At 42.8% G+C, this 22644-nt stretch overlaps 3 protein-coding genes across 4 annotated transcripts; 2 read left to right on the forward strand and 1 right to left on the reverse strand.

The window, feature by feature from the left end:
- Positions 1 to 1476: 1476 nt before the first annotated feature.
- LOC145458081 (mitochondrial adenyl nucleotide antiporter SLC25A25-like) lies at positions 1477 to 3624 on the forward strand. The gene has a single exon (XM_080336396.1). It carries the CDS (start codon positions 1715 to 1717, stop codon positions 3119 to 3121), a length of 1407 nt encoding a protein of 468 aa, XP_080192522.1. The 5' UTR covers positions 1477 to 1714; the 3' UTR covers positions 3122 to 3624.
- On the forward strand, positions 3572 to 6923 carry LOC145458085 (iron-sulfur cluster transfer protein NUBPL-like). 2 transcript variants are annotated; one of them, XM_080336399.1, is made up of 11 exons: positions 3572 to 3706; positions 4297 to 4455; positions 4515 to 4605; positions 4905 to 4944; positions 5002 to 5092; positions 5154 to 5247; positions 5459 to 5544; positions 5626 to 5746; positions 5803 to 5885; positions 5945 to 6046; positions 6656 to 6923. In XM_080336399.1, the coding sequence occupies exons 1-10, from the start codon at positions 3626 to 3628 to the stop codon at positions 5999 to 6001; spliced, it is 903 nt and encodes a 300-aa protein (XP_080192525.1). In that variant the 5' UTR covers positions 3572 to 3625; the 3' UTR covers positions 6002 to 6046; positions 6656 to 6923. The 2 variants fall into 2 exon arrangements, 1 of the variants encoding a protein (XP_080192525.1); XR_013921066.1 differs by having other exon boundaries at positions 5803 to 6046.
- On the reverse strand, positions 5540 to 21801 carry LOC145458077 (splicing factor 3B subunit 3-like). The gene is made up of 26 exons (XM_080336389.1): positions 21600 to 21801; positions 20455 to 20654; positions 20114 to 20207; positions 19214 to 19434; positions 17882 to 18088; positions 17342 to 17452; positions 17132 to 17262; positions 16274 to 16439; positions 16116 to 16211; positions 15590 to 15662; positions 14995 to 15146; positions 13793 to 13948; positions 13393 to 13548; positions 13195 to 13332; positions 12280 to 12390; positions 12048 to 12214; positions 11805 to 11979; positions 11067 to 11222; positions 10613 to 10819; positions 10377 to 10502; positions 8923 to 9135; positions 8763 to 8861; positions 7953 to 8096; positions 6769 to 6873; positions 6606 to 6701; positions 5540 to 6120 (listed from the first exon to the last, which is right to left on the reverse strand). The coding sequence occupies exons 1-26, from the start codon at positions 21700 to 21702 to the stop codon at positions 6076 to 6078; spliced, it is 3648 nt and encodes a 1215-aa protein (XP_080192515.1). The 5' UTR covers positions 21703 to 21801; the 3' UTR covers positions 5540 to 6075.
- Between the last annotated feature and the right edge of the window lie 843 nt (positions 21802 to 22644).

Genomic DNA, 22644 nt, shown 5'->3' on the forward strand with positions numbered 1-22644 from the left:
TACAACACACGCGCGTCCACGTCGTCCAAATATCATATGATCGACCGAAAAGATCATCGCTCTATCAAATTTGCCGGACCTGATGTGTGGAACAGTATCCCGCCGGCCATCCGGCAGTCGACGAGCATGTCCTGTCCACATTCAAGTCGAAATACAAGCAATTAGGCTACTACTAAATAAATACAGTCCATCCTCAAGATTACCGGACCACGACTGGCCTATCGATCTCGCTTCCCATGACATGCCGCCCTGTTTCTTGTCGCTTCCTTTTTCTATACTATCTTCTTTACTTTCATTCAGTGTGCATGCCTCCTCTTTACATCGCCTAGGCCAAGGTGGGTGTCCGATTCCATAGACAACTCCTAGTCGCTTCGACATCTTCCTTTCTTTTCATTGTATCGCATTTTTTGTGGTGTATTGAACTGATAAAATTGCTAATAAACCAATGATACAACCCTGATCTGGACATATCGATATCGAAAGGTTTCCGCTAATATGTGACAATCATTTTGTGCCTACATTTCATCGTCGACGATCTTTCTGCGAGCGCAAACGCGAAAAGACTTTCCCTCGGAATTGCGAATATAGTTAGACTCTATCGGCTAATTTAGGCGTTCTTTCATTTTCAGGAGGGGAGGCTACCAAGCAAGAAATCGTGAGACAATTTAATACGCAAAAGCGCGAAGAAAAATTTTACTACTATTTTAGTTTATTTTATTGTACGACCAGTGACTAAAAATGTGACTGGACCCTGGATCTTCCAATGCGTCGGAACTGATATTTTAGTCATCAACATCCCATGTGTCGCGGCCAGACTAGTCATATTTTGGTTGGCACTGCGAGTTCACAATCTGAGCAATTCATTTTCGATAATATAACAGGATTTCGATTATATAATAGGAAATTACATGGTGGGCCACTCAAAACCTTCTCGCGGGCCACATATGGCTCGCGGACCGCAGGTTGACCACCCCTGATATAGACAGATAGTTTTCATAACCGGAGCCGGAGCTGGGGCATTTCAAGATTTCAAGACCGCTAGTCCCACTGAGCTATATAAACCGGTGGTCCAAACTCCAAAGCCTGATGGAAACCCGCCTACTTTTACGTATTGCCATGTGTCTATGATATATGATTTGGCATGTCACTGCTATCAATCAAGCTATATGGAACAAGTAACTAAACCGATGGTAAGTTCACAAGTAAACGGTAAAAATGGCATAAAGGCTATGGTACCTGGTATGAAAATGAATATGATGACAAAATTTGTTACACGAGTTCTCCTTTAGGCTATGACAACATGATTGGTGACTAAAATAGTCGCACCCTGGTTGATTCTATGTAAATTAATTGCGCAAGGTTGTGACGAAACGGAAAACCCTCCTCGTTCCCCACTGCCCTACTACCGTTTCGCAGGTAGTTCCGCATGACTTCCCCCAAAAGTCCTGCCCTCAGTTTTTAGCCAATCGCTACAGCGGATCCTCTTGGAAGCAGAACTGATCGACAGGGATATTTATGACGGGGGATTTAGATGCGGTATAGGTTACGGTACGCTAAATAGTTAGGGCGTCGAGTTGTTCCGTTATATATCCGAAATATTTGAATTGTACTCTCATTATTCGGGACTGTCATCCATTAAACGGAGATATGGACAAGGGGGGCATCGAATAGAAGCATAACACGTACAACAACTTACCTCAATTACACGTGAACTATGGGAAACGAAGGTGCTTACGCTATCTCACCTCAAAAAGAGGCGAACTATCGCCGTATTTTTGAGCAATTGGATGTAGATAAAGATGGAAAGATCGACTTATCCGAACTGAAAGAGGCATACCGCCGTATGAACATGCTGCAAGTACCAGGGCAAGCACAGAAGTTCCTAACAGCCAGCGATTCTAACAAGGACGGCGAACTGGATGTCACAGAGTTTGTAAAATATCTTCACGAACACGAGATGCACTTGAAACTTATGTTCAAATCAATCGACCGCGATAAGGATGGTCGAATATCAGCCGCAGAAATGGTACAATCTTTGAAATCGGTAGGTTTGAGTATTACCGACGAGGAAGCACGTGACATTGTTAGGAGAATTGATAAAGACGGCTCGTCGTTTATTGACATAGATGAGTGGATACAACACCACCTTTTACACCCGTCAGCTGATATGAAAGACATTCTCTATTACTGGAGACACGCGACTTATATGGACCTGGGTGAGAATTTACTGGTACCAGACGAATTCAGCGCCGATGAAAAATTATCGGGAAGATGGTGGAAGCTGTTAGTGGCTGGTGGTACAGCCGGGGCTGTCTCACGGTCATGTACCGCTCCTCTGGACAGGCTGAAAGTTCTGATGCAAGTGCACGCTACCAAAGCGAACCAGCTTGGTATCAAGTCCGGTTTTAAAGCGCTTCATGAAGAAGGTGGGCTTCGAGGCTTGTGGCGCGGAAATGGTATCAACGTGATAAAAATAGCGCCGGAATCTGCACTTAAGTTTTTTGCGTTTGAAAAACTGAAACAAATAATCGGACAGGAGTCCGGGCAAGAAATGAACGCTAAATATCGATTTCTTGCTGGCTCGTTAGCGGGTGCTTTTTCACAAACTTGCATTTATCCGCTCGAAGTCATAAAAACTCGGTTAGCGCTGAGAAAAACCGGCCAGTATAAGGGCATTTTGGATTGCGGTGTAAAAATCTTATCTCAGGAAGGCGTTGGTGCTTTTTTTAAGGGGTATGTCCCGAACATTTTAGGTATCATACCCTATGCCGGTATTGATTTGTGTATTTATGAAACGCTACGGAATTATTGGATGAAGAATCATTCCGATACGTCGGTACCTTCGGTTTTTGTACCTCTCGGTTGCGGGGTGGTATCGAGCACTTGCGGACAATTGGCGAGTTACCCGTTCGCGTTGATCAGAACTAAAATGCAGGCCAACAAAGGCACGGTGAAGAGAATGGACAATCCAAATATGGTGTCTCTGGCCAAGACTATCTTCCAGACGGAAGGTCTTTTCGGGTTTTATCGCGGCATCGGGCCCAATTTTTTGAAGGTAGCTCCGGCCGTTGGCATAAGTTACGTTGTGTATGAAAAAATGAAGGCCAACCTGAAAGTCTAACTCTTAATTGCAGCTCAACTGTGAATTTGCAATGTGGTAGAAATATGAATGGAATTATGCAGTATGGTATATTATCTTCACATTCCGTTAGTCCACTCAAACAAACAAGCCGTGAAACTTATAATTGCGCTAACATTACTTGTTATGAAGAATCAGTACGTAAATAACACATTTCCTTGCAATATTGACAACTAGTGAATGTATGTGTAGACTTCGTAAAGCGTCTGTGTGCTATGAAATTCGTAATGCTAGTAGTTCAATTTTGCATTCTTAATATTAATCCAGTCAACACAATCGATCATATTCACTGTACAGTCATTTTTGTGTGATATGATGATAAATACTGCCTACTTGAATTCATTTTGAAATAGGCAATTCCACGGGTACTCTACTAATGAGTACGAGCGAGCAATCTAGTCCCCTAACGTTGTATTTTCCTTTCCTAAAACCAGTTTCTTTATTGTGTAGTTAATTTTTCAATAAAATTCAACTGAAGCACCTCACATGAATGTGATTATTGGTAAAAGATTGACGGTGCTCAGGATTGTGAGATGTGGAACACGCAGTCTCTCTTCGAGACAGGAGGTGATGTAGTTTGCGCCAGTTCTGGCTTGGTCGGATTTTGATGAGAGAAACTTGGCTGCAGTGTAATGTTGCATCCCATCGGGACCATGATTACTGCTCTCTACTCGTGCATTCATAGGGAATCTCATGAAGTCACAATTTTAATAGGCCTTGATCACTTGCACTAAATATCTTCTGAATGAAAGGCCATTGAGCTAACGTTACGCAGGTTCATCGATGTATTCTTCAATGCTAAAAGTGTGCCTTCCAAAACATGCATAAAAGCTGACAAATCAATTTGTTTTTTGGCAGCATTACATTGCTATGTGTTGCATGATATATATTCATTATATAATTGTGGTGGATGGTTCAAACGGATAAGGGCAACATACCTTGTACCTGCCTCATTCCATTACTATTGGCATTACTACAATAATTACCAATGAGGTATTTTATTCAAATCAATCAATGAAGTAGATTCTAATTCATTAATCATTTGCCAATACCAGAAAGCGGCTGTATTGACGTCATATACTGATGTCTTTGTGATAGGAGTCAACCATGAAGTGTTTGATTAATGACACCACTGAGACGCGCTTTCGTAACAACAGGATGTCAACGCAAGACAAAAAGAAATGATGAAAAGGGGACTCCCTAATATCAGCCCTATCCCCGGCGTCAAAAACATACTGTTGGTGGCATCGGGCAAAGGCGGAGTAGGAAAATCCACCGTTGCCGTCAATCTGGCATGTGCGATGAGCGCACAGAAGGTTTGTAACATCAGAGAACGAGCGTTACCAGAGTAAAGAAAGGCTCTGTTGCATTGTAGGATAAGAAAATTGGATTGCTAGATGCTGATGTTTACGGTCCGTCTATTCCAAAGCTAATGAATTTGAGAGGGAATCCACGACTCACGAAAGGTAGTTATATCTAATATGAACGTAACTTGCAGTATCATACTTGCACCGCATGTTGCTGCTTACAGAGAATTCCAAGTTGATAATGTCATTCCATAATATAGTTACAAATAGACAAGGGCAAAATGATATCAGGGATCGGAACATCCGAATTTACAGCAGAAGCGGTTATTAGGTTTGATGAAAACGTGGATATCTGTTGGACAAAATGATAATACTGAACCCTAATTTTAAGGGGTGTCTAGAAACAGCGACGTAATCCTTTTCGACGTAACTCACATGAATAAATTATGGATTTTCAGATGACAAAATGATACCTTTGCTGAATTATGACATCCCCTGGTAAGTTCACAAGCACAACTAGCGCAGAACAAAACTAAAAGACCTTCATTTGGACAGCATGTCCATGGGATTTCTGATCGACGAGAAAGCGGCCGTAGTCTGGAGGGGCCTCATGGTGATGCAAGGAATACAGAGGCTGCTGAGACAGGTGCTTACAGCTTACCACATCGCGACAAGTGACAACACCTGCTCATATCTGCCACATTCAGGTTTCGTGGGGTGAACTGGACGTTTTAGTGGTCGACATGCCACCAGGCACAGGCGACATACAATTGTCAATTGTTCAAAACGTTCCAGTGGCGGGTAAGTCTGGTGATGCACATTGATGTGCTATACACACGAGGCTTGGCAAATGGCACATGAATATTTGAGCAGCGCCACAAGATTTTTGACAAGTTTGTGAATTCTTTTCCTGCCTCCGAAGGGGTGTGGACACGCGGTAATGGATACATCCATCCAGATCCACGTAAAACTGTCCTTAATATTAACCAAGTGTATATATTCACTTTCACAGGAGCTGTACTAGTATCAACGCCCCAAGACATAGCCCTGTCTGATGTACGCCGCGGAGCGGAAATGTTCAACAAAGTCAAAATCCCGGTCAGTTGATTTACTACGTTGAAAAATACAAAAAACAACAAAATCGATGCACGAGTACTTTTTCCGAAAACCGCACGACAGGTCCTCGGCATGATTGAAAACATGAGCCACTTCACGTGCCCGGACTGCGGCGCCGAGAGCAAAATATTCGGGTCTGGCAGAGTCAAGAAATTATCGAAAGAGCTGAATCTGGACTTGATAGGTGAGACACCCGAAAACGATTTGCACACGTCTGAAATTATGCTCTGCGCATCACAGGCAACATACCGTTGGACCCGGAATTGAGTGAATACTCCGATAAAGGCGTTCCGATCGTAATCAGCAAACCGGGCAGTCGACAGGTGAATAAAAAATATTACCGTTCTGGTCAACCAGGCGATAAGTTCGGTTTTGTTGCCAGGCGCGCGAGTTCATGAATATCGCCGACGAAATCTGGCAGAGGTTGCCAGGAGCGTGAAAGCAACCCGGCGACAGTACATATTTACACGGCTCCGCCGATAAGGTTCGATTGCTTTTATAAAAAATCTCGCTTTAAAATGCATATCTTGTTCTGATGTCCTCCAGTTTTTTGGATACCTGCAAACGACGAAAGTCATAGCTGTAGTAAGAATGCTGCTCAATTTGGTATATGGAAAATATTTCAATTTCCGCGAAACTATTGAGCTACAGGCACTGGGAAGGGTATAATATGCTTCAACATGCTCTGCTACTGTGTGCAGCCTTAGTCGCGGTAACATGTTAACAAATGCCATCAGATTAGAGGGACTGGGGAGTCATCAATGTGAATTCAGTCCAGTAGAGTTGGAAAATATCCATCTCAGTAGTGGATATCGCAGAGGTGGTCGATAACGAAGCATTATGTTCCTCTACTTATTCTGATTGTTACATTGCTTTGTTACGATTTATAAGCAGTTTTTCAGGCCCTACCACTTCACACTTTGGATTTATTCAAAGTAGAAAGAAGTTTCGGGATATTTTGGAATTGAGATGGTTGTGACAACAGGGAAAAATAGTCCCCCCCTCGTCACGGTAACAGGCCCTACATAAACAACTCCACATACCTCTGCAGGATTCCTGTCCAGTTCCTCAGCGACGCCGTTTTGTTTCGCAGTGTCGATGGAGTTGAAAAGCTCGCACAGGTCGCCGTCGATGACATTCTGTCGAAATACAACATCACGGTAACCACTTGGAACCTGCATGCAGACAGCCAAGACGCGTTCTCACCTTGATCGGGAAATAGAAAGAACGGAATCCGAGATGATCCCGTCCCAGTAACGGCTGCGCTTCGTTCCTCATGTGCATTTCGAGATGTTGGAAGAAATCGTGGTCCTGTCGTAAACCATGTCGAAATTAAATATCTTCTGCTATTTTCTAACGTATATTGGAGGCAAGGGCACAAACGTAAATTGTTAGATTTTGTCAGGCCGTCAGATTAGAGGGACTGGGGAGTCTTCATGATTCGATTTCAGTCCAGTAGTCATCATCGGCTCAGTACGCACAGCAATTGAAAGATAGAAGAGCATAAACAAAAGCAAACTGGGCATCGGCCTACCGCACTATAATAAACAACCATGCAGACAATTCAACATTCTCAATCTGGATATAATGATGCGTATCAGTACATTAATTGACACACATCAATATGTAGAGAAAATTTGTGCAGACGGTCGATTTAAGTCACTACAGAAATTTGTTCCGAAAATCCATAAATCGATAGCTTCAATGCGCACTGATAGCATATTTCCGAATGAATGCGTCTGGCATTCAATTGGAATTGTTACTAATGCTGTCAGTCGATGGTCATTGGTATGCAATCAACGAAGAGAATAGCAATAGAAATCAACAAACAGAATTATGAGCCCCGCAAGGTCTATTGAGAGCAGGAAGTAAACACATGTACTACGAGGTCACGAGGATGAAGTGCTTAACGCACAACAAAGACCGATGGCTTCGGAAGGGCAATTGACGTTTATGTTATTCCTCGCGTTTGTCCAGAAATTTGTGAGTAACGCCTTGCCTATGAATTAGATCAACCAAAAAGTCAATAAGAACCAACATAGGTTTTACGTGCAACAAATAAAATGTCAGGCTGTACGAGGGCGTTGTGTGAAAAATCTTGGGTAACACCAGTCTATTAACCGCGGTGGTTTATCAATTTATCACTATTCCCACCGACACCAGGAAACCATCAGGGCCGGGTCTTGGAATTTGATGAGTAGGATTAAAGCCAACCACATTTTCCTAGAGAAAGTTTCGTGCCGGTGTGAAAATTATTTTCTCAACACATCCCATCCTCTGATACGCGACAATATTTTGAGGACGACAATCCCACAAATTTACTTACTACGCGCACCAAAGGCAACACCACACCGGATCAACTCACAGCAGGCAATCGACAGAAATCTCACCTCGTGTGATGTGAACGGCACCAGCATTCCAATCCCGCCAGACAGTGTTGTATAGACCAACGACTCAGACCCGCCCGGGATAAGCGTCGACTTTTGTAATGAAAGAATAATCTCGCCAACGTGATAGGAGCACAGTACGTCACACTGAAAGCAACAAACAAAAAACACGTAACACGCCACTACCACAGAAGTTGGGAGGAATTGACTCATAATACCAATATCAAAGTTAAGTTAGGTATAAATGCAAGCAGAGGTGGTCGGTAACAAAGTACTTTTGCCTCTCTGAAGTACTTAAAAGTAGGTTTTGCCTGCTGAAACTACCTACTACACTTTCGATTGTCATAAGAACAAAATAGTCCCTGCATCACGTTGACTGAAAAAAAATTTCGAAAATTACGCCTATTCGTAGCATCATCAGTCATTCAGCGATAGTTGCGAATATGCCCTTGCAATTCTGAAAGTTGCATCCTCCGATTAAATGTTAAAGGTATGTGACCCTTCAACAAAATCTACTTTTGAAACCACTGAATTACTTTACATGACTTTATATCCTACTTCCAATTGAAGTAATCTCTGACGTGTCTATATGTAATTGAGTAGAAATTTTTGGTGTAACTTACACTTCTACTAGACTATCAAAAGCTACGTTTACTGCTTCATCCACCTCATAATACAAGTGTGCAGTCTCGTGAAATGACCAGGAAGGAGAAATCAAGAAACCAAGTGTTTTTTAGACAAAACGCCGACCGACGTTTGAACAAGAGCTAATGATGATCTTTCAAAAAAGGAAGAAACTCATCAAAACCTCACCTTTTGCGAGCAACCGTTGAGCAGGCCACGTGTCCACAAAGCCTTTGTGCCGCTCGGGTCTTCCTGCACATCGTCGTTTACGTCAGACGGTAACCGAAGCTAAAAACAGACAACAGTTCAGATTTTACAAGCCGCAAAAATTTCACATCAAGTATCTCACGATGGCAATGTTTCCAAACTTGTCCCCGACGGCAACCGTGCCGTAGTCCAGCAGTGCGGCTGATGTCACCCATCTTGGGTAAGTGTCATCGGCGAATATGACCAGCTGGTTCTCAGACCGCCGGTACCTCACCCAGTGCACGGATTCCTGAATGTCGCATACGAGAACGCGCTGTCCGACTGCATGCAGCGATACGATCCTGTTTGGAATGTGCTGAAAAATGGAGTTTTGATCAAATTCTACTCGAGCAGTCAGCAATAAATCAAGTATTAAGGGGATAGTTTTGCTCAGAGCCATCAGATTAGAGGGACTGGGGAGTCATCATTGTGATTTCAGTCCAGTAATCATCATCTGTGCACTGCATTACGAACAATTCGCTGCTAACAATTCGCTGCTAACTATCGACACCACAGGTTCCCTATCTGAGTAAAATTCTACATTAGTCTGTTTTTGCGTCAACAGTTATTACAATTTGTCGACACCGACATAAACAACTTGAGCATCATTCGAAAATCATATCGAATTACACCTCTCTTGTCTGCTACATTCGTAATTTGAAATTTACACTGTAAGATCGACAGAAGCCCATTCTGGATACTTGCAATAATGCACACGAGATTCTGTGTTACAAAGGGACTCTTTATATATATACACTGTAAGATCGACAGAAGCCCATTCTGGATACTTGCAATAATGCACACGAGATTCTGTGTTACAAAGGGACTCTTTATATATATACACTGTAAGATCGACAGAAGCCCATTCTGGATACTTGCAATAATGCACACGAGATTCTGCGTTACAAAGGGACTCTTTATATGTATACACTGTAAGATCGACAGAAGCCCATTCTGGATACTTGCAATAATGCACACGAGATTCTGTGTTACAAAGGGACTCTTTATATATATACACTGTAAGATCGACAGAAGCCCATTCTGGATACTTGCAATAATGCACACGAGATTCTGCGTTACAAAGGGACTCTTTATATGTATACACTGTAAGATCGACAGAAGCCCATTCTGGATACTTGCAATAATGCACACGAGATTCTGTGTTACAAAGGGACTCTTTATATATATACACTGTAAGATCGACAGAAGCCCATTCTGGATACTTGCAATAATGCACATGAGATTCTGCGTTACAAAGGGACTCTTTATATATAATATATACACTGTAAGATCGACAGAAGCCCATTCTGGATACTTGCAATAATGCACACGAGATTCTGTGTTACAAAGGGACTCTTTATATATATACACTGTAAGATCGACAGAAGCCCATTCTGGATACTTGCAATAATGCACACGAGATTCTGCGTTACAAAGGGACTCTTTATATATATACACTGTAAGATCGACAGAAGCCCATTCTGGATACTCGCAATAATGCACAAGACCATCTGTAGTTAGGTGATAAATCCGAGCATTTGTCGGAAAGAGCGATACCTTATTTTCACACTTTCGCAGCAGCTTTTTCTTGCCGAGATCGTAGATTCTGAGCAACTTACCGACGCCGATCAACACGCGGCCCTGGTACGGGCATATGGCTTGCGGCACCTCGTCAACGAGAGTCTAAAAGAGAAAAACTCCTATAAATAGACTTAAACAAAGACAAGAGCCAGATTGTTTTGCAACCATTTCGCCAGAAAGGGCAGGCAACGAGAAACAATGAAGGCGCTCACCTTGTGAATCAACTCCAGCCTGGTCCCGTCTTCGCTAAAGCGGTACGTGTGGATTTCGCCGGCCTTGACCTGTCTCGGGTTCAAGTTCATGTCGTGCGCCACGCCGACGAGCAGGAACCATTGGTCGCCGTAACTGGCAAAGCGACAAATCGCCAGACTGAACGCGGCCGCGTTTTGTTCCAGGCAGATTTTCTCGGTCGTCTCGCCCTGTAAAGATACACAACAGTTTGTGACGGACACGGCGTAAATCACAGCTCTCTGAGATGTGGCGTACAGCAGAGAAGAGAGGATTTGTTAAATCTCATTATCGATACGAGATTCTATCAAGAAAATTCTGACATCTGCCGCTCTCCAATATCAATAATTACAAGCCAGATCTACCGAGGGTTAGTGTCCAACTTTAAATTGCCGCCATCCCACAGAAATCACCGTACGCAACAAAACAATCGCTTACGCTCGACGGGTGCATGATGCGAATTTGCGAAGCCCACATCCCCGGTCCCGCCTTGGGCGACCCGAACTTGTCTTCCGGCAGACTCTCGCGCAAGAACGCTTGCGCCATCTCCTGGGCGAGCTCTCGCTCCTCCTCGCCGGCGGCTTGAATCATTTCCTGACGACGAAATACACGAGTTGAGCAGAGGGATTTTTAGCTAACATGGATTTCCACAGATAGGAGTGGGTCCAGGGCATGTCTTCGCGAGTAACACAAAAACTGTTCCAGTAGAGATATGACAGTATAACAGCGATTCGTTACCGACCAGCGACCACCACTGTGGGCACCATGAGACGGTTGTACGGGAAAACTGCTTTAGAGAGGAAGATATCCGCCACTTACATTGAAAAGTGACGTGAACCCAGGTTCTTCACGGTAGAATGGAGGCTATTCTCCAGCAGCCAGCGATCAAATATATTAGATATGTTATTGTTATATGGATGAGATTTTTAGGACAATCGCCCACAGCCATCAGATTAGAGGGACTGGGGAGTCATCACAAAGATTTCAGTCCAGTAATCATCATTAGCAATGTGAACAATGACCTAAACCTACTTCGAGTATTTTGAAAAGTATAAGTACTTCCTTACTGAACCTCTCTGGTATGATTGATAAACGTCAACTCTTCGTACTAGCATAGCACACAGTACACACGGCACTTGCCCAGCTCGTTACATTCAAAACACGATCAAAGCCTACCGTCGCCATTTGATTCCGTCTGTGTTCCTTTGTCTCCTCCGTATACGCGTTGTGGTCCGTCTCCAAGATCACGAGGTGATTTGACGTGGGATGAACCGCAAATTTCCTCGGCGTATACTGCAGACCGGTCGATACTTGATTGAACACGGTGCCGAGTTTTTCCAACGCCAAAATTCTGCAGGAATTTCGTCATGTGAAAATCACAAAACAGCAAAACACGTGACGTCAGTATGCTGTACGTACCTCAAAGTATTACCGGATATCGCCACGATGCCTTCGGGACATTGCTCGGACGAGAATCCGGAGGCAAACTCCAACGGATCGTAGGACAACGGCGTCAAATGGAAACGGTTTTGGTACTGGTAACTCAGCCACGTCCTGCTGGACATACCGAGGACTGCGTCGGAACCCTGACATAAAAAAGATTTCTCATATTTGGAATGGCTTCAGATGTAGAAATTGCGGTCAAACAAACCTGGGTCAAAACGCGGAAGAGCTTAACGGGCCTGGTCCCCAAATATCTCGTTCTCGTGTCGGATAAGTCTCCGGTTACATTATCGAGAGTAGTGCGCAGCAACACACCGTTCTGAAATACAAGAGGAATTTGAACTGGGCACCAGTGACTTCATTTTAAGCTGATATTTTCAAAGCACAATCACACATAATTTCACAGGTAAGTTAAGGGTTAGCCGTAACCTGGGTGTCAGGAGTCACCGTTGCCAATCTGTCAGAGTCGGAGCCGCCAAATTTGGTCATTATAAGATTTATCCATTTGGATCCTAATCTTGTCATTTCTCAGCGATCACCACTACACCCAATGGCAACGAGGCGGAATTATGATGAAATTTTGTACAGATAGAGTTCAAACATTTTGGCGGCGTACCCTTCGATTTACATGCGTGTACGGCGTACCCCGTATAAAGGATGTGAATCCAAAGTCAATGTACGATTGTCTGTAAAGTCTATCGACACGGTTGAAAGCCCCTAAACTTGCATTTAGTAAGCTAAAATTCTTTTCTCGGGAGGCATATAAAAGTTGAAATAGTTGTGGCAGAAAATGATTGCAGTGCCAGTAAAAAAGTACTCCGTTTTTAGAACACCCGGCATAGTGGTTTCCATGAGACTCGAGGACTGTGGAAAGCGATGATTTTTTTACAGTCTCAAGTTCCAGGCTAGGCTACGTAAGAGTTCTTGGCTGTCCTTAATTTCCAATCGATGGTTAATTAATTTTTGATCCATTTCAATTGATCGTAGCTTGGATATATTGTGTAAATTACTCTCCTGTCCTTACAGATACTATCGGCACGGCAAATCGAACTCTTCAGACCAATTCACAACATATTGCGATTCGCAACCATCCGATATATTACTACTCAAACCGAACACATACCTGCAATCCGATGTTAAGCACCAATCCGCCGGAAGGCCTTTGCTCCCCGGTTTCATCTTCACCCCCACCCATCTCGATGATGCAAACTGATTCGGCCACGGCCGGCAGCGCCTGCATACTCAGCGGTTGCAAACAGTCCTGGCAAAGCAAATCTTGACTTTTTTCAAGGATCTCGTCGCAAAGCAAGCTGGTACTCACGGTCGGGTCGAGAGAGATGATCCGCACGGTGTTGTCGGCCAGTCCCAGGGCTAGGAACCGAGTGCGTTGTTCGCCGGGCGGCACCTTGCCCAGGTCCATGCATATGACGTCGCTGCTCATCTCTTTGCGTTCCGTGTATTCGTTCAGTTGGCCGCTCTGCAAAAACGATCGTTACCAATAACTAGGGCTGCCCGCAATGATCCAAGATTCGATTATTTCCGAGTACTGAAATTATACGGTATGTTACGCTATCAATACTTATCCCTCACTGAGGAATCGTTGTCACATGAGCTTTCGGAGTGCTGCGTCTTGATACAACCAAATACTTCAATGCTATGCTCAGAAAGCTTGTGTAACTAACAAAGTTCTAGTTCCAGCGTTAATATAGAAAGAAACGTACCGGGTCCATTTCGAAGTACACGAGCTCTCCACCCGTAAGCGCGATGACGACTTGACGTTGGTTAACGGCGCATTTCAAGATGGTCTTCTTGCCGGGCGCCTTCCATTCGTTCACACGTTTGTCGAAGCGGATGTGTCGAATGCCCTCGGGATAGACCTTGGCGAAAACCAAACAAGATTTCGTTCCAAACGCCCGGCCCAAAAGCTACTTATTGTATCGCCAAGAGATTGAGTCTGTTCAGCTTGTAACATTCTAGGGATGGGCAGTAACATAGTGCTTTGACGGATTTCGCTTACTTGCAATACTTACTCCAGTGGTCATCTTTTCACCCTACTTCCTTAATAGTTCCTTAGGCAAAAATATTCACTTTTTAGAGGCCACGCTTCCATGGTCGGCGATCAAACACAAGTGTTTTCATGGGAATGAATATTCTTTCTGACGATCGTGACCCAAAGCCATCAGATTAGAGGGACTGGGGAGTCATCATTGTGATTTCAGTCCAGTAATCATCATCGGCGTAGGGGGAAGTAACAGTAACAATTCGAGCGAAATGTCGACACGACAAAAGTATTATGTATTTCAAGTTGCTGCCGACATAGGATTTCATATCGCAGATATTCCCGAAAAGATGCGTGCCAAAATAAATTTTGAATTAACACCCTACAATCAGTGCTGTAACGACTCTAGTCGCGATTTTTTGGTGACTCGACTAACTCGAGTCAGTTTTTCAAATGCGGTAAATGACTTTATTCGAGTCAATTTGTGCATTGACTCGTATTGTACTCGAGTCATTGTGCATGACTCCAACCATTGTGCATGACTCGAGACTAAGACAGACATTTCATTGTAACTTCGAAGAATAGTAAGGCCACCATATTATTGGTATTTCATCCTTTGGCCCTGATACTTGGAAATAGGGTCGGAAACGGTTTCGACTGCGGAAAATTACCATATTATGAATACGAGGCATTCTATATCACTCGAGCAGAGTTGAAAAAAGTGGGTTGAACCGGATCGAACTCAAAACTGAATTGGACTCGAACTCGAGTCACAACACTATGACTCGGACTCGACCCTCTACTCATTGACTTGGAAATACTCGACTTAACTCGAGTTAAAACTATAGAAGTGAGATCGACTTGCGACTCGGAACCTTGCGACTTGGTCACAACCCTGCTCTACATTCCTATAGCAAATCTCACCTGTACAAGTGCGTTCTCTCCCAACAAAGAACAAGAGAGAGTAGGCGTGGTACCCAAAAACCCGGAATCGGTCACTTCCTCCACCGTCTCGCCGATGGAAAGCACCAGGGTGGCGTTGACGAACGACACGATAATGTACGAGTCAAACTCATCTGCCAACAACAACACAAACCGCATTTACGCGGTCCCGAAACAAATTTTATTTTTCAAAGACAGCAACGATCGTCATCTTCTAGTAGCGTCGCCATCTGAAAAACACATTTGCCAATGCTGGGCGGGCTAATCTAGCCGGCCTGCTCGTTAAAAGCGGCACGCTATACAGGGCACGAGGTCGCATTCAAGCAACTGCGGGGGTCGGGACACATGTTGGCTATCGCTTTATCGTACTTGCCTCGACATAGAAACCGACGGCAGCCACTGGATGTCATTAGAGGTCACCTGCGGGACGAAAGAAGGGCTTTGGTGACTGGCACGCAAGAGGCCCTGGCGAGTTAGAATCGGGCTACAATCCCTACTGTAAAGTTTCTAGAATTGGCGCGGTTCTATCCAGTGGCTGAAAGCGAGAGAGTCAGGGCGCAATAAAAAAGTTACATACCGTCCTCGGTCACTTTGACAGTCCATACGGCGTTGGGATTACCCGGCAGCTCGGAAACGGCCATCTCTGACACCTGTGTTCAGAGGACTGGTCAAGGCGAGCAAGGTATATCGTTATCACTACGAGCGAGGCTAGGCCTTAAGCGCCATTTTTTGCTCATATTAATTATTGCTTTCAAGTACGGCGACAGTGAGATTCATGCGTTATATAAACTCTTAGTTTTGCACATGTCGTCTGTCGGTATTGTACTCGCACGCTGTACCGTTTACTTCAAAGTTTGTTGTTGCCATCGCCACAATATGAATTGCATGCTCTGTAATTGTGATTGTTACTTCATACTTCGCCCTTGCGGTTTTACTTTTGAATCTGTTTGAAACCCTTTAGCGTGCCAATAACTCGAAGAGGCACCCAAAAATTCTCAGAGTTGAAATAATATGCAAGTTATAGGTTATAATGTCACAAGCTCAATTGTCGTTATTCATTGTGTCGCATCCTCAAATATCGGCGATTGTAATTTATTGTGTACCTCCAAACCGTGTCGCAGCACTCTCAGTGAAGACCGGGGCCCCCTGCCGCAAGTCACGTACAGCTGCGGATTGTCTTCGTTCGCCAAATCTGCAATCTGGGAGAAAAAAAAACGCGATGCCGTCGCACAAGAATCGAGCGGAATTGCTCCCCAGGTACCTGACAGGACATGATTGGCGCCAACGAGTCAAGCTCGTCCACCACAACCAAATTCCGCAGCGGCCTGGGCGCGTAGAAAAAAGTGTCGCCCTCCTCAAGTAACATAGCGCTGGAAAATTCCGGTTCCTCGTCGTCGTCACCGAGATGCGCAATTTGATAGAGAGCGCTAAAACAAAACGATGCTGCTGTAACCGAAATAACGGACTGTCAAAGTTAACCTAAAACGGAAATCTTCACGTTCGAGTAATTTCAGGTCACCCCCTAACGATCTCAGCCTCCAGTATGATTTTGCTTGAAATGGGTTGGCGCAATGGTGGTGTTTGTCCCGAAGCACAAAAATCCGCTTTTACATAATTTCCAATTATGACATAACGGGAGTAAAATATCCGGTTGTTCATAATCTTTCCTCATGACATCCACAGACGTAAAATTCATAGCTCCAAACTTACTGAATTATACGAGATGTCTGTAATGCGGCCGTTGTCAGATGAGCATTTTTTCAGATATCAACGATTTCGGAACCATTTCAAAGCAACTTCCTGCCAAGCTCGTATAGGCCTACATCGAATGAATCGTAACGTCAGCATTTCAAACCTCATATGTATCGCGTGAAGACATTACACTGTTTTGTGTACCGGGTGGTCCACTTATAGTCTCCACGCCAAAAAAATCACTCTTTCCAAATCATACACTCCATCACATCCTAGGCAGCAAAGAGGAGAGCTTATTGCACGCAAAACCAACAAAAACAAACTGGACACCAATCTTACTGCGTTCCGATCGCAAGCTAGACAGTACTGCTACTATTACTACTGGACTCTATTCGGTAAGAAGGCGAGTAAACGTCGTCACACTCACTGGTTTCCGTAATCAGAAGCGACAAACAGAAATCCAGTCCTCAAAACGCACATCGCAGACGCGACCGGCACCGTGTCGAAATACTTCAGTCTGATCTCCGTCACCATGTCTTCATCGGTTTCCAAAGTGACCTGAACGTAACGACAGTAACCACGTTCAAAACATCCGGACCACGGAAGAAACATGTCTGAAATCGGCAGCCGTGACTACCTTGAAGATATCTCCTTGCTCGGTCTGCGCCAAGAAAAAGAACATGGACTTGGTCTTGTGCGTCGCGCTGCAGATGAACATCATACCGCGTTCGGGATCGTCCAAGTCGTTCTATCAATGGATATATAATTACAAACCATGACGGTTTGATACAGTCAACTGTATTTAGCCATACAACAGAAAAAACTGCACACGGTGATGCCAATTCATAGAATCTCTTAATTTGAAACCTAGCGGCCTCCCGACGTACTTTTACTCGAACGACACCTGTACCAAATTTGCCATGAAAATAATATCACCAAATGAGCAACACAAAAAGAATTATGCACTCGATAGAGACGGGCTATGTTATTCAATTTTGAAAATGTCGCTCAGATTTATGATCCAGACACTACTGTCCTCTTGAAAAGACCAAGCCCCACAAAACAAGTCTCCGATTCGATGAAGCATTTCAGACTTAGCTAGCATGCAGCAGAGACAGCAACCAGCACAACGAGCCATAACCGTCTATTTCAAACAATACCATTGAATGTCACCCACCCTCCTTCTCGGTATCGGAGACTTGATGTCTGGCTGATCTCCGAAATTCTTATAGGTGATGTAGTTCTCGGCGCACACCAGTACTCCGCCTGGGCCGTCGTTACCGCCGGGCACCGTGATCAGATGGTTGGCCCTCTCTTCCAGAGGCTCGCTGTACTTTCTCACGACGTGGTTCAAACCGAGATCGAGTTCGTAGAAGGTCAGTGTCTGAAAAGAATCGACAAAATTGACTCAGGGATATCTTTTTATATGGTGACAATCAGATTCCCGAGAGTTCTCCAATTATTTTTACTCTGTCAAAAAAAGGAGTTTGTGTACCACCTAAAAATAGTACATTGAACGCTCTCTCATTCGAAATTTCATGCTGGTGACGTCATATTTTGTGATACGATTGTTGATATACAATGTTCTTTCCAATTCTCTACTAGTCGCTGGCGATTACCCCTGACGAGTGTCAGCCGAAAATATTCGGGTTCATTTCAATATGAATATACTATTTAATTGTATATTGAAGTTCTGTACCTCCAAGAAGCTCTTCAATTATTTTTATGTAAAAGCATTGCTAACATATGACCAATACATAAAAAAGCCAGTTTCTCATACAGGCAATACCAAATCAAACCACATCACAATTTTGTACATGCCATTCATTGTGATGGTGACAAGAACAGAGGATGTCACAGATTGTCACACTACAACCGCAGAGTTCTCAAAGAGTTCTCAACTTTTTCCCTAGGAGACTAGTGAAATTTCAAAACAAATTTTGCGCAGCAGTAAGCATTCAAAAATCAAAATCCCTCCTAAACGCAATTGTGGGGTCCTGTTGAAATCCATCAACATGATGTGGATTGTTTTGTCTTTTCAACGAACTGCAACATTGCTGCTTCCTTGCCTCTATTACACTGGTAAATACCTCGAAATTGCACTGTAAAAATATAACCGGTTTTAACCACAATACTTGCAGCATACTGACACGTCAAATCCAAAGCATACCATGAACTCCATATTACGAGATGGGCAAAAAATAACATCTACAATTTCTAAATAAATTGAAAATTTGATGTTTCATTTCTCCTAATTAATGGACGAGCGTTCAACCTGTTGCGTTTTTCAATTAGATTAAAAATTGTAGCATATTCGGCATACCAGGAGGAAAGTTGACACTGGCGAAAGAGAATCACTGTACACGACCTCAAATACCATTTCAATTCCCTGGCATATTTATATTAATCGGAACATTTTACAGGGCCGGTCACAATAGCAAAAAGAAATCCGACGACATTGTTAGCAAAACGCAAATTCCTGCCGGAAAGTATAAAATTCCGCGCATACCTGCTGAGCCGTTTGTATCGCCTCTCCAGTTGGGTCGTTATCCGCTTCCTCGTAATCCATCTCCAAGCAAGCGAACATCGGATTCTCGAAGCCGACGTCAACGCCAGCCATGTAATAAACCAATGTGTTGGATTTGTGCGCTTCCAGGGGCGACGATATGGTGAGACGTGCCTCCGAATCTCTGTTGAGAATATACACCAGCTTCTGCTTCTCAGTGGAACCTTTGAGGCAAAATAGACTTGTGAAGGAGAGTTGCGACAGGCTAAGCTGCCGCTGAAGAGAAAACGGACTCGTGTCCTGAACATAACGGACAAGCTTAAGCCTTTGCCACACAAGTTGAAATGCCAATCCTGAGGATGGGACGAATTATTCATGATATATATTTCTGAATAATGCCAGTGTCAACATTTGTCTACTTTGGTTCAGCGTTGGGTAGGGGCCGGTCAACTGGGCATTACAAGTGCAATGGAATTCGCATACAGAGATGACTGTACAACATGCGGTAAAAGTTTACATCAGTGAAATCAAACCCGTCTCTGTATAATGACATATTGTGATTTGAGTAGTAACTGGCTTGGCATCTGGATGTTTCAAGTTGTGAAAAACGGAAAATTTTCAACGTACTTCTTTATGAACTACAGCAAAGGCCAAGAGATTACTATGCAGTGAATATAATATAGACTAATGGATGAAAATTCAGTACAATAAATTTCACAGTTTGAAATTACTCACATTTCGATATTGTATATAGCCAGCTATTTATAAGTAGGCCCTACAACAAATCCCAATAGATGTATCATTTAGGCTACATCACTTTCGGAACAAGCAACACCGGAATTAGGTCATACTTGACTGGTACAGAAACTTATAAAGCAGGATACAAGCAATAACACCCCTCACCGATCATGACGGCTCTACCCTTGGGGTCGATCGCCAAGTACTGTCCCGGGACAATTCTTCTACAGCCGCTCTTTCCGAATGTTTCCATGTGAACCTGGAAATAAATAACAAATACATTAAAAAATGAACCTGGAAATTAATAACAAATACATTAAAAAATAACACTGCACTACATAAAGTAAAGAAATGATGAGCTGTTTTGTTACGAAAGAGTTGCCATTTACATAGTTAAACTAGTGCAAATGTAGGCCTACTATAGTTAAGTATCAACTCCAGTCCAATCAATCACCTCAATTTCATCATATAATGGAAAATTTACATTTAATTCGTCAGAAACTCACCCTGTCGAATTTATTCTTATTGGGAATGTATTCCAAAATGCAAATTCTGCCCGAATCTGTTCCGCAGACGACATAATCCTTACTGCCACCAGTCAGGCGAAATGACATCAACGTACGAATCACACCGAAGATTTCAACCGTCAGAAGTGTGTGAACTTTGCCTGTGTTTGGATCTGGTTTCACGAGCTCCAGAATTTTGCCTGAAAATTTACGGATATACTATAAACGTGAAAGGGTGAAGTTGAACAATTGTTTGCAACTCATCAACACTTGAAAAACAGTGAAAACGTCCAACCATTTTGGACACAGGCATAAACATAAGACTCATTTGTGTGCAGTGACGGAAAGTATAGATCAGTATCACACAATTACTCGTGATCACAACATCACGTCATCAATAATAACAATTGATTTTAACACGTATTAATTAACTTCCCGGTGTTGCTTTCACGTTTCAGGCTTAGACAGCTAGAAAATTATTAGGTTCTCAAATTAGATTATAATTACAGCTACAAATTTTTTTCCCAAATTAGCATATAGAATTAGAATTATAGATATTAAACAGTTATTTCCAAATTAGATTAAAATTTAAATTATAGCTACGGTTACGGTACAGTTTTTTCGAATTCGATTAGAATTACTGAATTCATGGAAAGTTGGTCATCGAATGAAGTTCAATTACTATCAAATCATACGTCATTCTTATAAGTTATAAGCATGAGAATAGCAATTGTCTCGTTTCGCACTTATACGGTTTTCCTGACTCCAGTGCGGCATAGAAAAATCAGAAATTCGATTAGAATTCAAATTAGAGCATAATAGTACGGTAACATTTTACAAATTAGACAACTAGAATCTTCTAGTCCAAGTCTGTTATGTTTACCAAATATATATAGTGATGAGTATATTGAGTGGCAGTAGAGTTGGGCTAATGTATATACCGGTAACCTAAAATATATTGCACATGGCCTTGAATAACCTAAGATTTCAATGAGCAATATAATATAACAGCAATATATTGTTACCTATAAACTAATACACTATAGTCCTAAATTGGCGTCTGCATCCAGGTGATATTTCGATTACGTGTATTTACTGTAATAGTAACAATTTAAATTTAATCTTCAAATTACTGGATTACATACCCCTGGACAGAGCAATTTCCTGTTGCTTGGTTCCTGAAAAATTGCCATGAACTGCATGCGTAATTGTGGTGGCCCTCTGCAGCGTAAGGGCGTATAGAAACATGCTGATACCTGGACAAGTACGCAGTAAAATACAAACTACGACAAAATTCGCAAGTCTGGATTCAGAATTCGATTTCGCGAAAAGTAGAGAAGCATGCAAGGCGGGGTCACGCTTGATTGACCATAACCGGCGGAAGATCAAGAAATTTATACAGTCAACTACACATCTTTGCTATTTACAATGTCAGAATTTAGACGGACTATCCTACTATACCTATAGTCGACAGCTCAAAATTCCCATTTCGATCTCGATCCTAGCACCACCACATTATGCCTAATCTATTCTGTCGAAATTTCAATACCAGTGCTTACAATCGAAGTAGTACTACTACGCTACTCATACTCAGTTCGATCAGCATATAAGAGCATTTGTAAGAGACTAACAGTTATTATAATCATCAGTAATTTTATATAGCTGTGACAATTTCTCTGTAATTTTAATTTGATTGAGAATATGGATTGCAGAACGTTTCATTCTGCAACGTGTTATGTACTGTAAAGTGTAATGTCATGACTTCGTAGCAGGCGCAGAATGATTAAAATCTTGCTGGTTACTGGATTACAGGTAACGTTGATATCCGATATGTGTATAAATCTGTTCTTCACGGTATTTATTGTGTTGACGTCGCCAAGTCTATACACTGATTTTCTTAGAGATATGTTACTATTTTCAGAAAACACCACAAGATTACGATATAATGCATGATAACTTGATTATACTTTTGTGCTTTTATTTTTCTCATAGGTCCTGTGTGATAAATTATTACGTGACATCACTTGGTAATCTTATAGCTGGCCTACAGGAACATTGAGATATGCTCCATTCGTCGGGACTGTTAGCCCATACCAAGAGCGTCTGCCCGCTTCTTACAAAAAATGTTCCTCTTCTCCGATTATTTTCTGTGAGCACACTTCCACAAAAATATCACACAGCAAGTACTGC

The sequence above is a fragment of the Botryllus schlosseri genome, chromosome 15, assembly GCF_051294905.1.
Source record: "Botryllus schlosseri isolate E-star chromosome 15, Bs_hap1, whole genome shotgun sequence".
NCBI lineage: Eukaryota > Metazoa > Chordata > Ascidiacea > Stolidobranchia > Styelidae > Botryllus > Botryllus schlosseri.